This window comes from Petaurus breviceps, unplaced genomic scaffold (assembly GCF_028583685.1).
Source record: "Petaurus breviceps papuanus isolate PSGF00001 unplaced genomic scaffold, PetGlider_PUasm1.0 90617, whole genome shotgun sequence".
Taxonomy (NCBI): Eukaryota; Metazoa; Chordata; class Mammalia; order Diprotodontia; family Petauridae; genus Petaurus; species Petaurus breviceps.
Genome location: NW_027187287.1, coordinates 4,717,519 through 4,732,063, shown reverse-complemented (window position 1 = coordinate 4,732,063; position 14,545 = coordinate 4,717,519). Strand labels below are relative to the sequence as shown.

At 35.7% G+C, this 14,545-nt stretch overlaps 1 protein-coding gene across 2 annotated transcripts in view; it reads left to right on the top strand.

Annotated features, from left to right (window-relative positions):
• RPTOR (regulatory associated protein of MTOR complex 1) overlaps positions 1-14,545 on the top strand; it is a 528,996-nt gene that overhangs the window by 284,829 nt on the left and 229,622 nt on the right. For both annotated transcript variants that reach the window (XM_069064093.1, XM_069064092.1), the window contains exons 8-9: positions 5,299-5,399; positions 5,897-6,041. In XM_069064093.1, coding sequence (XP_068920194.1) covers positions 5,299-5,399; positions 5,897-6,041 — 246 coding nt within the window. The remainder of the gene's footprint in view (positions 1-5,298; positions 5,400-5,896; positions 6,042-14,545) is intronic.

Sequence of the window (14,545 nt, the reverse complement as noted above, 5' to 3'; positions counted from 1 at the left end):
TGAGCAAAAATTTGTAAATAATTAACTTGTATCATCTGAGCTATTCTGATGTTAGTATTAGAGGATACTTGCTTAATTTTATTTTTATAATATTGCTATTTTATGTTTCTTACATTATCATTGTATCCCTTGTATTGTTACCCCTCCTTCACTCCCAATCCCGCTTTCCCCCGAGAGTCTTCCCATATGACATATATGGAGAAGGAGAAATTATCAGCAGTACTGTTTGATACATTGAAAAAATCCAAAACCTTGTGTGACATGTAATACTTATAGACTTCCCACTTCCGTGTAGTTTGGGGTTGTTTCCTTATATCTCTTCATTTGGGTCCCACTTAATTGTTATAATTTTGTTACATTTACTTTAGTTTTTTGGTGTATCATTCTTTTCATTTCCATTTTTGAAGTCATTGCGTATATTGTTTTCTTGGTTCTGCTTACTTCATTTTGTGTACGTCCATATAGATGCTTCTCTGTTTTCATTGCACCTGTCATTTCTTATAGCACAGTAGTATTCCAGTACATTCATGTACCACAATTTGTTTAGACATTCCCTAATCTAATTTGGGCATTTATTTTTTTTTCCTTTTCTTACCTATCACAAAGAGTACTACTATTACTATTTTGGAGTCTCATGGGACCTTTTTTTCTTATTGATGACTTCCTTGGGGTGTAAGACTAGTAATGGAGCCTGTTATCCAAAGGATAGTCAATTTATTTGTATAAGTCCGAATCACTTTCCAAAATGGTTGTAGCATTTCACAGCTTGGCCAACAATGGATCAGTATGCCTGTCTTTTTGTAACTTTTCTAACATGGAGTGCTTCCATTTTTTGGTAATTTTTCCAATTTGTATAGTGAAGGGTAAAACCTCAGGGTTGCTTTAATTTGCATTTCTCTTCTTTTTAGTGATTTGGAGCAACTTTTTTGTGGTGGTAAATACTTTTTAGTTCTTTTGAGAGCTGTTTGTTCGTATCATTTGATCATTTATCTGTTAGGGAATGATTACACACACACACACAAACATACCAAACCCTTGTCAGAAAAATCTGAAAAAAAATTTTTTTCACATTTAACCACTTCTTATCCTATATGCGTTAATGTTGTCTGTGTAGCTTTTCAGTTTCAAGTAATCAGCTATGGGTAGAAGATATCCTTAACTAAGCAAGTGATGGTCAATTAAAAAATTACTTCATTTTTAAGCATCAAAATAAGAAGCATGTCACTGTTTAAAAAAAAAGTAGATTGTAAGAAGATTGGAATGTTTTGGCCCTGCATAAGAAAAAAAATTGATTATTTTCATGAAATAAGAGTAGAGGAGGGTATGCAATTGGAGAGGGAGTCCACAGGTGAGATAACTCTGAGATTTTCTGATATCACTTCTTCATAGACTGATTAACAGAAGTTGCCTCAAATAATCATCCTTGCCTGAATTCTTGTTTTTGTCAGAGGTTTAAATATGTTTGGTCTTGTGGTATATAAATTATGGCATATTTTTACTCTCCTATTTGTGGAAATTATGCATTCATCTAGGAGATAATAATATAATATATCTCAATATTCAAAATCTGGATGAGATGCATATCAGTCAAGAAGTATGAAATACCTACTGTGTGCTATGTATTATACTAGGTACTGGCTATATAAGTAAAAAGAATGAAAAAATCCCTAGTTACAAGAAGTTTACATTCTAATGAGAAATAAAATATATATACGTAAAACTATACAGGATAAAAATAATGGTAAATGAAATACATGCAAAGTAGTGTTCTCACATCTCAGTTATCATTGAAAAGGGAAACTTTCCCATCTTATTGGAAAGATTGAAACTTCTTCACATATTTCTATCCATGATGGTATTAATCATATAAATACAAACAACATTATATTAACTTCTTATAACTATCTTGTGTTAATTTCTCTGCCTTTTTATATTTATTCTCTTTATATCTATTTCTCTTCCCATCTTAGAACACAAGCTCCTTGTGAGTACTGATTGTTTATTTTATTATGTCTGTATCCGCAGGTTCTAACAAAGAGCCCAGAATATAGTAGGCACTTAATAATTGCTTGTTGATTATACTTATATGAAGAATCAGCTCTCATTTATCTAGTAGAGTGATAATCCTCTCTTTAATTCATTAAAGGCATAACTTTAAACTATGAGCAGTGGTTTGAGGATTATTTTAAATTATTTTCTGGCTATGCCTCTTCCTTTATTGACCCATTTTATTAACAAGCTTTTAGTGGCAGCTTATCATATACTAAATGCTAGATATACAGAGAAATAACAAAACCAGTCCCTGCCCTCAAAGATTGTACATTCTAAGGAAGTAGATAATGTAAATGTAAATATGTTTATACAGTATATACAGAATAGATGAAAAGTGTAACCTTAGAGCAAAACTAAGGCTTGGTGGGGAGAGGGTGATGGGGAGAGGAGCTTACTACTGGTAAATTCCTCCTGAATAAATAATCTGGCACTTGAGATGAGTCTTGAAGGGAACCAGAGATTCTGAGATGAAGATGTGGAAAGAGAAAGTATTCCCGATATGGGGGAAGCCAATGCAGAGGCATAGAGACTGGAGATAGAGGAGTATTGTGTGACAGAAATATGAAGGGTAAGTTATGTACAAGAGGCCTGGCAAAATAGGATGGACAAAGAGTATTGAATGCTAAATAAGGGTTTGTATTTGATCCTAGTAGAAATAAGGATTCCCTGAAGTTTAGCAAATGAATCACATTTTCAGAACTGCATTCAAGTATAATCATTTTGTAAGCTATGTGAAGGATGTATTGGAATGAGGACAGCAAAACTTGAAGCATGAAACTAACTAGGAGGTTATTGAGGCAGTAGTCCAGGTGAGAGTTGATGAGAAAATTTTAGTTATTTTGCTGTTCCCCCTTTGTTCGAGGACCAGTGACATCAGGAAGGTGATGACTTGTGAGTGAATTGAATTTAAGTGAGGCAGAGCTGCTCAAAGTCATCAGCTTCATTCTCTCCTCCAGAGTCATCAGAGTCCAGTTACAAGACTAGAGTCAAGATGACTGGTGATGGCCCCAAAGGTAGTGGGTGACCTTGGCCTTTTTAAATTAAGGTCTTTTCCAGGTCTCATTTCTTAGGGCTAAATAAGAATTGAGATAAAATATAACTTACTTTACCATCATAAAAGTATCAATCTGAATGGGGAAGACCCTCAGAGTTACTGTCCAGAACAGAAAACAGTTGCTATTTGTGATCACTCTAAGTTGGCAAGACCATAACAATGGGCAATAGAGGCTTAGCCTGGGACCTTTCCGTGAAAGCCAGAGTGATTTGTGTTTAAATGGAGTTTTGACTGTGTGAGTGGAGAAAGGGGAATGATTTACTGGAAAAAATATTCTGTTTTGGACTTGTTAAATTTGAGATGCCAGTGGAACATTCATTTTTAAATATCTGACAGGTAGTTTGTGATGTGGGATTGGAAAATGGGAGAGAGACTGGGGTACTGTATAGTAGATCTTTTATTATATATGGTAGATCTAGGCATCATATTCATAAAGATGATATTTGAATCAATGGAAGCTGCTGAGATCACCAAGTAAAATTGGATGTAAGGAAGAGGGCTTATGATAGAGATTTGGGGAATTTTCACAGTTAGTGGATGTGACAGAGATGAAGATCCAGTAGAACTAGAAGAATCTTACAGAGATGTTTTCAGTGAAAGAAAGCATATTGATTATGTAATTCCAAAAATATGGTTAAAGGGGAGAGAAAATTTAGAATTAGAGTACCATTTTAAAGTTTAAGAATTCCTAGAACAGTGAGCACACCCACATTCAAGTATAAACTCAAAGCATTCCAGTCAAATAAATTGATTTTTTGATGCTACTAAGTCTTTACCATTAACAGGAACTGTTGACTAAATATGCAAGATCTATATTCGTATAGCACATTTAAATGTCAGAAATTAGAAATGTAGAAATTTCTTCAATTTTTATCTGTATTGCTTTCTACTAGTATTGCTTGACTTCAGACAGTTACTTATTATTATATCATGTAATCATTTCCTTTCAGACAATTTTTCCCTTTGATCAAGACTGCTTGAGTAACATTAATCTTAAGCAAATGGGAGAAACTCTGTTGTCTTAAAGGAATGGGCATTCAACAAAAGAAAAAAGCACCATCTGTTGACGTTTCATAGATATATTCTCTTATGATCCCATTTTGTGAATACTCATGGAACAGCCTTGCCATTAATAATTGACTTCAACTGGTCTCTGTAAAATTAAGCTGCTTATCTTTTACATGTTGTAAGTACCAGGTATCTTATTCTCCAGCCTATGGACTATGTTCACTGTGAAACTTTACTTTTAAAACAAAACACTTAAAGGTGGGTAGAGCTCTTAGGAGTTTTAGTTTTCTGTCAGGCTTCAGTTCTTGTACCATTGCAACTGAAAGTGGAAAGGATTTTTCTTCCCAACTATAATTTGAAGGCAAGGTCAGTATGAGTATGTTAAGATATCCAGACTCTCATCTCTTAGTATCAAGGCTTTTTTTAAAACTAATCATGTTGTATTGCTGAGAGCTGAATAACATTAAGATAGACAGCCAGTTGAAGATAAAGAAGAAGCTCATTTTCAGCTCTGTAGAATGTAAAGTATAATGTTGGAATTACTGTGGGTATTTGGCAGGAATAATAAAGGGCTTATTTTGGTGAAATTGGGAAGATGGATTAAATAGCATTGCATCTTACTCCAGGATAATGTCTGGATTCTTTAGTTTGTTTGGAGTGACCAAATCAGTTAACTATGGCAAGGTCATAGCCATCTCTTTTTGTGCAGTTTTTTTTGCCTAAAGACATTTGTCATTATTAAGATTTGACTTGTCATTGGGGCAGTGAGAGGGGAACAACAGGAGATAAGACCAAAAATAAGCGTTGAGTTGGTGAGCACTAGGTTTATATGCACAGTTATTTTCTTCAGAAGCAAAAGTTGTGTGAATTTAAAAACAAGATAACAGAAAACATAAAGAGAAAAAAAGACTATACCAAGATCTTCCAAAGAGCCCAAGTAGGACCTGACTTGAAAGCCTATCTCTGATGCTTACTGTTTGTGTGACTTTGGACAAGTTAGTCAACTGGATATTTGTGAAATGAGATTAGACTCAGTGGTCTAAGCTTCAAGTGAATAATGCTGAGTCTGTTGTCTGGACTCTGTTATGGGATGTTCTCTATGCTTCCCTCCCTCTGTCCTGATTCTCCTCCCTTCACCTCTGCAACCCCCAATTTATGTTAATGAAAATGCTTATATTTTATAGGATTCCTGGCAGGCTCAATGACAGGAGGACTCCTTTGGGAGAACTGAATTGGATCTTCACTGCAATCACAGATACCATTGCTTGGAATGTGCTGCCCAGGGGTAAGGTTGTCAGGGAATAATCTGACTCTCTCTAGTAGATAAAGAAGGTGCAAAGTTAACTTTGAGGATAGTTTCATGGGAAGGGTGGAAGGACAACTAGGTTGAAAGGACACAAGACTTTTAGAGTTCACATTTGGTCACACGGGAAGTCAAGTAGGAAGTATATGCTGTTTCCTAATGAAGTCTCAGACACAGTCAGAAGGTAGGAAGTATATATATTTAGGATTTGTCCAGTATTTGCTTGCCAAATTCAGAACACATTTTCATCTTAACTCATTGGCTCTCTTGTGGTGTGTTGTAGCCAGAATTGCTACCATAAGTCTTGTTTGTCCTTTTTTGGGTAGTAGAAAATGTACATGTTAGTTTCAACTTGCTTATTCAGTTCTAGGATGAAGGGGTGTGTATGTGTGTCTGTGTGTGTGTGTCTGTGTGTGTGATTTTGCATTGCTGATTTTTACTAAAAAGGTATTATACTATCTTCTTTCATTTGTCTTCAGATCTCTTCCAAAAGCTTTTCAGACAGGACCTCTTGGTGGCAAGTCTGTTTCGTAACTTTCTATTAGCAGAAAGAATCATGAGATCATATAACTGTACCCCAGTCAGCAGTCCACGCCTACCTCCTACCTATATGCATGCAATGTGGTAAGTTTCCAGCTACTGAACATCTATTGCTTTTTGAATTACTGTAACTAGTTTTCTTTGAATTTTTGAAATTGCATTGCTTTGAGTTAAAAATAGGACAAGATTTAATTGACACTATTGGAGACCCAAGAACATGTTCAAAAAGGTGACTAGGAACTACCAACACCTACAATAATTTCTATATTCGCTGTTTAGAGGCTGAAGAAGCTCAGGGCTTCTTCCTGAGGAGTGTTCCTTACTCAAGAAAAGAACCAGGCCTTCTGCAAATGAATTCTTCAGGTTGGCAGAACTGGGTTTGGGAGGCATCTTACCACCTGAACTGCCCTGACCTGTGATCCCAGTATATCTTCAATTTCTTTAATATCTTGTGATCCCAATTTTAATTTAATGTTATTCCTTAGCTATGTTTCTTTCTTGAAGTAACTGATTTTCCCCAATCCTGGGAAACTCCTCTTCAAAATAGGAAAAAAGTTAATGTGGATAGTTTGATTAAAGACTCTTCATTTCTTCTTTTCATCCTGACATCTGGCCTTCTTCAGCAAAACCTGCTGCAAAGTTTGATTACAAAGTTCTATATTATACCTGAATACTGATCAATGAGAAAATTTTCTTGACAGCACATACATCAGTGGATAAAATAGGGAAACTATCTGAAACAGTGCAGATCATATATATTTAGTTTAGGCAATAGTTTTACTTTAATTCAGTGAAATTAATCACATTCCCCGAGAACACTTCAGCTTTCAAGTGAATAGAAGTCAGCCCAGAAGCACTTTGTGTGGCAGTGAAAAACAATGTGGTTTTTAAAACTTTGCTACATATCATGCAGAGATGGAAAATCAAGAGGTTCTTTATTTGTGTTCTTCTGAACTCATTATATATATAGCATGCCCTGTGCTGAACCCTAAACAAAAATTGAAATAGTCGCTCCATTGCTAAGATCTCTCATACACAACAATATGGATAAACAAAAAGAGATGACACAGACTACTTTTTTAAATGACCATAGGGTTACTTCAATTTTGATTTGTTCATAAATTGAAAAGTAGTTAATTGATAGGAAATAATCATAGTAACTGACTGCCTGGAAGAATGAAATCACAACTAATCAATCACCCAGTTTTTGTTTTTGTTTTTTTCTTTTTGGAGGGCAATTGGGGTTAAGTGACTTGCCCAAAGTCACAGGGCTAGTAATTGTGTCAAGTGTCTGAGCGTAGATTTGAACTCAGGTCCTCCTGACTCCAGGGCTGGTGCTCTATTCACTGTGCTACCTAGCCACTCTGATCACCCAGCTTTTTAAAACATCTTCTATGTGTGTCTAATGTTTTTAAGAGCTGGGTGATTGATTAGTTTTCCATTTTGATTAAATATTATTTATTCATGGCAGACTGCCCCTGAGCAAGAAGGAAACTTGAACTGAAGATTTCAGGAGTTTTGTTGACCAATAGAGAAAAAATTAATAGAGGATTTATCAGCTAATAAAAATATGAAAGAAATGGCATCGTCCCTTCCTCAGTTTTCAAACCATGTACAGTGGGACAGCTAGGTAGGGCAATGAATAGAGCACCAGCCATGGAATCAGGAGGACCTGAGGTCAAATCCAGCCTCAGACACTTGATACTTAGTAGTTGTGTGACCTTGGGCAAGTCACTTAACCCCAATAGCCCTGCTTTCTTCCCTCAAAAAAAAAAGTATATTTAATGTGTTGTTTTTACTCCAAATTTTATTTAGATGCGCAAATTCCTTCTGCATAGTCAAAGGAATAGGCTACTGTGAAACTGAGAAAAAGCAGGAATAGAAAGTATCTCTTAATTAGTAGAGCCAGGGAGAATAAAAAGTTCAGAGAAAATAGATATAGGTGATTGACACCAAATTGACAGTGCTAGCAAATGGAAAAAAAATCATTGCTATAGATGGGCTAAGAAGACCTGTTGTTTTTTAGTATGCTAGAGGAATTGGTTTTTTATATTATTTGGATTTTGTTCCTTTTAGTGCTATTTTGATTTTTTTTAAGTCTAGAATCTAGACATAAGGTCATGTAATAAAATTCCTTATCAGTGTTACTAGTGCCTTTCCCACTTAGAATAGGAATATAGCATTTTAGCATGAGAATTTAGCAAAACATTAATAACAGTAGTGCAAATCTTCATTTTTATTCATTTTTTGTGTCTGGGGAACATGGAACAACATGAAAATTTGCAATGGTTAAAGTAGATTTGGAAAATGATCATATGCATTTACCAAGGGACGTGGTATTTCTTTATAATAGTCATAAAATTATGTTTGAGGTTTCCCTATTTCTTTATTTCTCTGCTTCCCCAAGTTGATTTGTGTGTCCTCTTGGGCCCCTTCCTACACTGAAGATTTAAATATACTTTACTGATTCAGCAGTTACAACCCACTGCCCTGTAAAGAGCCATGGCTTAACTTTCATTTCTGGGAATTTTACTCGTCGATCTTACACTGAATTACTGTTTTCTCTCTCAAAGACCAGGAAGAATAGAATGGAATCATCCAGCTGTAGTGTTTCACAATCGTGGCTTACACCAACACTGTTTCCAAGAAACAAAATTCTTTTTATGTTCCAAAAGGACTTATTTTCTTCCTACTTGGTTTTGTAGACCTTGTTAGTCCTTGTTTAGATCTGTCTAAGAGACATGAGATCTGTTATAACAGGTAGCAACACAACTTTCAATTATACTACAGGTAAAATTCCAATATAATAGACTGTATGGGAACTTTCCTGTGTAGTTAATAGTGTCCCATCTTTTCATAGTGAGTCATCACATAAAAACAAGTGTTCTTCAATCTATAGGAAAGATAGGTAATAAAAATATTTTTTCATCTCTACCCTTTTCAAACTCTAAACCCTTACATCTTTTTTTTTTTTATAGGGTTTTGTTTTCTTTTGATGGGTGATTTGAAAATTTTAGGGGTAGTTAAAATAGAGTGAACAGAGCTGAAGTGTAATTTCTTCTTGATGGTAAAAAATTAATGTCTTTTGAATAATGCTGTCTATATGGGACTATAGGTCATATAAATTGAGCCTGGAAAAAAACAGTGATTATACTGGATTATTTGCTGTAGAGAATTCTTTGTAATTAGATTAGCTTAGCATTATTACTGTGGAGCCAAGTCATGAAAATTGTTCTGTGATATAAAACCATTCTTTATAATAGCATCCTCTCAACAAAGATTTTTACATCTGTGTTGCCAAAGGGGAATTATATGATTTGAATTATTTTCTTTTTGCTTGGTTTGAATATTAAGCTTTTGGCCCATTTATTATTATGGTAATTCATTTAAAATGGAGGAAGCTATTTTTTCAGTCATTCAGTCTTGAGGAAAAGAATAGTTTAAAATGTAAATAACTTGTGAAATCCAAGAAACTATTTCTAAAAACCAAATGAAAGTCTTAGAATAACAGATGCTGTAAATAAAAAACCAAACAAACCTGGATTTGTGGCAGGGATTAGGCATGGTAGAGGAACCAACTCTTATTGGATAATGGGTAAAATTTTTAATCTATTTGGAAAAAGCATCTTTTTAAAAAAAAATTTAAGAAAATGAAATAAATGGGCCATAAAAACCAACAAAATGCTTAAATTATACGTTAGAACCTCTGCAACAGGCAGAGAAACAGAAGAAATAATTCAAGGATCAATTAAAAAAAGTTTCTCAAACTATTATGAAATTTAGTTTTTAACCTTAAAAAATGTTATTTGACATTGCCTTCAATTCCAGTTATATCTTTTCAAGAGAGCCTTCCCTTTTAACAAAAAATATAATGGGGGGTGGAGGGAAGCACACAGAACCAGTTCTGCAAAATTAACTAAGTTTGACATTATATGCAACATTCCCCTGCCTCTATAATGAAGACACATTCTTTCTTATTCTATGAAAAGGTTCTCTAAATGCATGTGTCACAAAACTACCTTTGCAATCAGTGTTAATACACAGAAGGATATGGTATGTGATAAAAAGGAAATATGAAAAAGCCCTACTCAATTCATTTGCATATTTTTGTTGCCTTTGGAAATAAATCAGAGGTTATATAGTTCAAATAGTGATGAATGTACTTGGATATCCTAGATTCACTTGAAGTGCTGGTGGTGAATAACCCATTGTTTTGTTGCTCTGTTGGACAGAGTGTGTAATTTGCCTTGTTAGAGAGACCCAGTGCTGACAGCATGGCATCATGACTCTCATAAATGTAAGAAACATTCCAAATGATGCCCTAAAAATTACAGATTACTGAGTTTCACTTCCATGCTACAAAAGCTCATAGACTATACTACATCAGCTAGCATGGCCTTTTTGTTTTTTCATTTTGGGTTTTTTTTTTCCTCTTGGAGGAGGGAGGGCAGGGAAATTGGGGTAAAATGTCTTGCCTATGGTCACATGGCTAGTAAGTGTTATGTGTGTGAGACTGAATTTGAACTCAGGGCCTCCTGACCCCAGGGCAGGTGCTCTATTCACTATGCCACCTAGCCGCCCCAGGCATAGCCTTTTGTTGAAAAGCATTGTAAAGGAGGTTCATTCTCATCTGGCAAGACCACTCCTGCAGCTACTTCACCTTTCCTTAACTAACTAACAACTTGGTGCATCTAGGTGCTGCAGTGGATACAGTGCCAAGCCTAGAGCCAGGAAGACCTGAGTTCAAATCCTGCCTACGACACTCACCAGCTGTGTGACAAGTCATTTAACCCTATTTGCTTCAGTTTCCTCATCTGTAAAATGAGCTGGAAAAAGAAATAGTAAACCACTCCATTATGTTTGCCAAGAAAACCCCAAAAGCAGTCATAGAATCAGATGTGACTGAACAACAACAAATAACAACCAATTTGTAAGCTCATTGAGCATAGGGATTTCATATATATCCCCCAGTGCCTAATTCAGTGTTTTACAAACAGCAAAGATTTAGTGTTTATGTAGTTGAATCTAGATATATTTTTATTTTGCATGTAAAAAAGTTTTGTGATAAAAAAATTTGTGACTTTTTTAAGTAATAAAATGTATGACCTCTACCTCCCAAAATAACCACAACAGGCAAGACATCTGCATACCACTTAGTCAATTTCTAGCTGTGGGCATCCTCTTATCTGCCCCTGTCTTTCTGTCTTGCCCTGTATGATGTTACACTTTTGCCAGTCACTGTTAAAGGAAAGTTCTGAGTGTGTTGAGTGCCTTCTATAACTCCAAAACATAAGTGGGATCACCCTCATGGCTTTGCAAACCACTGTCCAAGATGAATGGAACTGCATCCTGGACACTGTGAGGGCTACACTAATCCTTCAGAAAAGTCTGGCCTATGCTGTGCTAGAGCAGCATGCCCTAGTTTCCAGACTATGGTTTCACATCTCTATGACTTCTGTAGAACCACTTCCTGGGATAGCAGGTGAAGCTGCTGAAACATTCATTTGTCCATAAAACTGGGTTGGGTACATACCTGTTTTAGTGGCACAGCCTGAAACATGACCAGAACCTAAGTTTTCCCTGATGCTTTGGCCCTAGCCCTGAAACTCAGTAGCTAAAACAAAGCCTTCTTGAAATAAAGATAAATAAACAAAACAAAAATATAGTATGAAATAGGATCACCTGGTGAATCTTAATGTTTATATGCCATTCCTTTTATGTTTGTTAAATGTGTAGGATATCCTCCATGAGGGAAATATTTTTGTCATGCCTGCCTATTTTACTTCCTTGTTCAATCTTGATAATTAGTACCACTAACAAAATCTAATTTTGATAGCATTTGTCAAGGAATTGTGTATCAAATTTAACAAATATATAGGGGAAACTTTGATGGAAGAAAGCCCTTATGTCTACCATTTGGTTGTATAATTTTCATGTTCTTTTGTAATTAATAATCAACAACAGGATCTTATATTCTCTAAACCTCTCATGTACTTGTAACTAATGAAGATGTGGTTTGCTAAAGAAAATTATCTGCAGAAGCCTTCCTATTCTGTTGTCATATTTTTATCAGGGCTACCCTGAATACATGTAGATTTTTCTTATAAGTATTTTCTAAAACTGAAAAAGTGCATGTGGATCAGTAATTTCTGAAATCTTGGTTGCCCTTTTTGTGGTGATAATGTCACCTAGATGTTTTTCTATTGTTTTGGTGTCTTCCTCACATTAAAATACCTTGAAATTTTTTCTCTATGTATCTTTAAAATTTTGTCACTTTCTTATCTACCATGAACTTGATTATAGTACGTTATGTGTTCCCCTGTATTTTCTTCCTGCCATCTCCCTTTTATGTGCCTTCCTATTCTGCAGTTTAATCCCCTATTAAATAATGATTAACCCTCTAGGGAAGGTATTACAAGGTTTCATCCATAGCATTTCAGATATTTTCTTCTACCATGGGTTCTTCCATTTATGTTCTTTTTTCCATGATATTTTTTAAAGAAATCGCTTAATGTTTACTCTGTTGTTATTTTGTTGTTGTCCTAGGAACTCCTGGAGACTGATCAGCAATTATTGCTTACATCTATTGCTGACTAGGACCCCCTCTTACCCCTTCTTCCAGGAGATATTAAAGCCAACTTAGCTCAAAACTCATCAATATATTTGACAGATCACTTTTTTTTAAAGACCCAAAACCAGCCAATTTGACAAAAAAGAGCCTCTTCAGGTAACTGTGAAGACTTCTAACTGACACTTAATCTCTGTTCCATACGCAATTAGAGCAACTAAATTCCATTTACCTCTTTCCCACCCCAAAGTACCACCTCCCCTTTACCCTGTTTGAGATGTGGAAAAATCATTCCCTATTTGCCTTTCCTACAGCTCCTTACTCCACACTGTTAGGTTATGTATATTCTACAGAAGTTTTTCTCAGGATGCCACTGGCTGTGTGGGAAGAACATCAAGAGCAGAGTTTGAGACCTCTGCATTTTGGTCTTGTGCAACAACAATTACTTATGCCTCAAGAAGGTTAACTTAATGATGTAAGCTCTGATAATCTAGTTACAATACATTTTCTACCATAAATATTTTTGTTTGCATTTAATGATTATTATTTATGAAAACAAAAGGCAGCTGGGTGATGCAGTGGATCGAGTGCCAGACCTGGAGTCAGGAGGACCAGAGTTCAAATCCTTCCTCAGACCTGCACTAGTTATGTGACCCTAGGCAAGTCACATGACTGTTTACCTCAGTCTCTTCCTCTGCAGAATGAGCTAGAGAAAGAAATGGCCAACCACTTCAGTATCATAGCCAAGAAAACCCCAAATAGGGTCTCAAAGAAGTCAGACACAACTGAAATCACTAAACAACAATTTATGAAAACAGTGTATAGCTTTACACTACACTCATTGCAGGTGGTGAAAGAGAAAGAAAATGCAAGATGAGCTCTTTCTCACTGGGCTCTTTGTGGTTCTTTTGGTCTGCCATCAAGCAGATTGATGAACTTTACTTCCTGTCCTTTTTCAGACACACTCTTCCTGCACCTAAACTCCAAAATCAATCATCAAAACTCAGCAAACAGCCTGAACTGGCAGCAGCATTGAAAACCAAAGCTGGATGTACACGAACAAGTGAGCCTTGCTCAGCAAGAAGCCAGTTCTCACTTGCCTCTCCTGTATTCAGAGTACCACTCTTCACTTGCTGGTGCCTTGCCCAAGGGGCTTCAAGCTGTCACAACTTCAAATCCTATAAACTGAGAAGTTGATTTGTCGATTTGTTGGTTCTTACCTCGATTCTTCTAGGAGCAACTATCTAATCAGTGTGGTCACTCTTTCTGTCAAAACAGATCACAGATCTTTACTGCTGTAAGCAAACATTATTAATTGCAATGGCTGAAAAACATTTATCAACAATCTTCTCATGATAAACCTTTCTCAAGTTAGTTAGACTTGGTTCTCAAACAACAGACATAGTTGTCAGACATACCTGAGCAGTACATGAATTTTTCAGTTTGGAAGGACAGGCAAGAACCTATACCTTGCAGGCATAGCTTTTGTAAACCCAAGGTCACATTCCCCAGCATGAGGAAGTATGAGAATAGGACTTAAAGCAGAGAAGCAATGTTCTAATAGGAAACTAATTCTAATATAGCAAACCAATTTGGCTATCCTCTGGATTTCACAATCATAAAATGTTTATCTCAGTGCTGTCTGGTGCCCTTTCTTTCTGGCTTATTTATTTTAAAGACTATTTTAGAGCATGCAACTTTCACATTTTCATGTCAGTCTTGACAACATCATTAAGTCTTAGCGTATGGGCAACTCAAGGCATCTTTGATGTTGAGACATTATTAACTAGAATCCAGAACTGGAGCTCTGGGGCCATGAGAAGCTTTCAAGAGCACTAAAAATTTGCTAATTTAAGAAAGATAATCCACATTGCACAGTTTCAGATAGACACGCATCACTAAATGAGATTGAATTTAAACTGGAATTTGATAGTAATTCTATCAGAAAAACATGTTATTGAGTCATAGATCTAGGAGGAATTTTCAGGTGTACTGATGAATGTTGCCTTCATTCTTTATC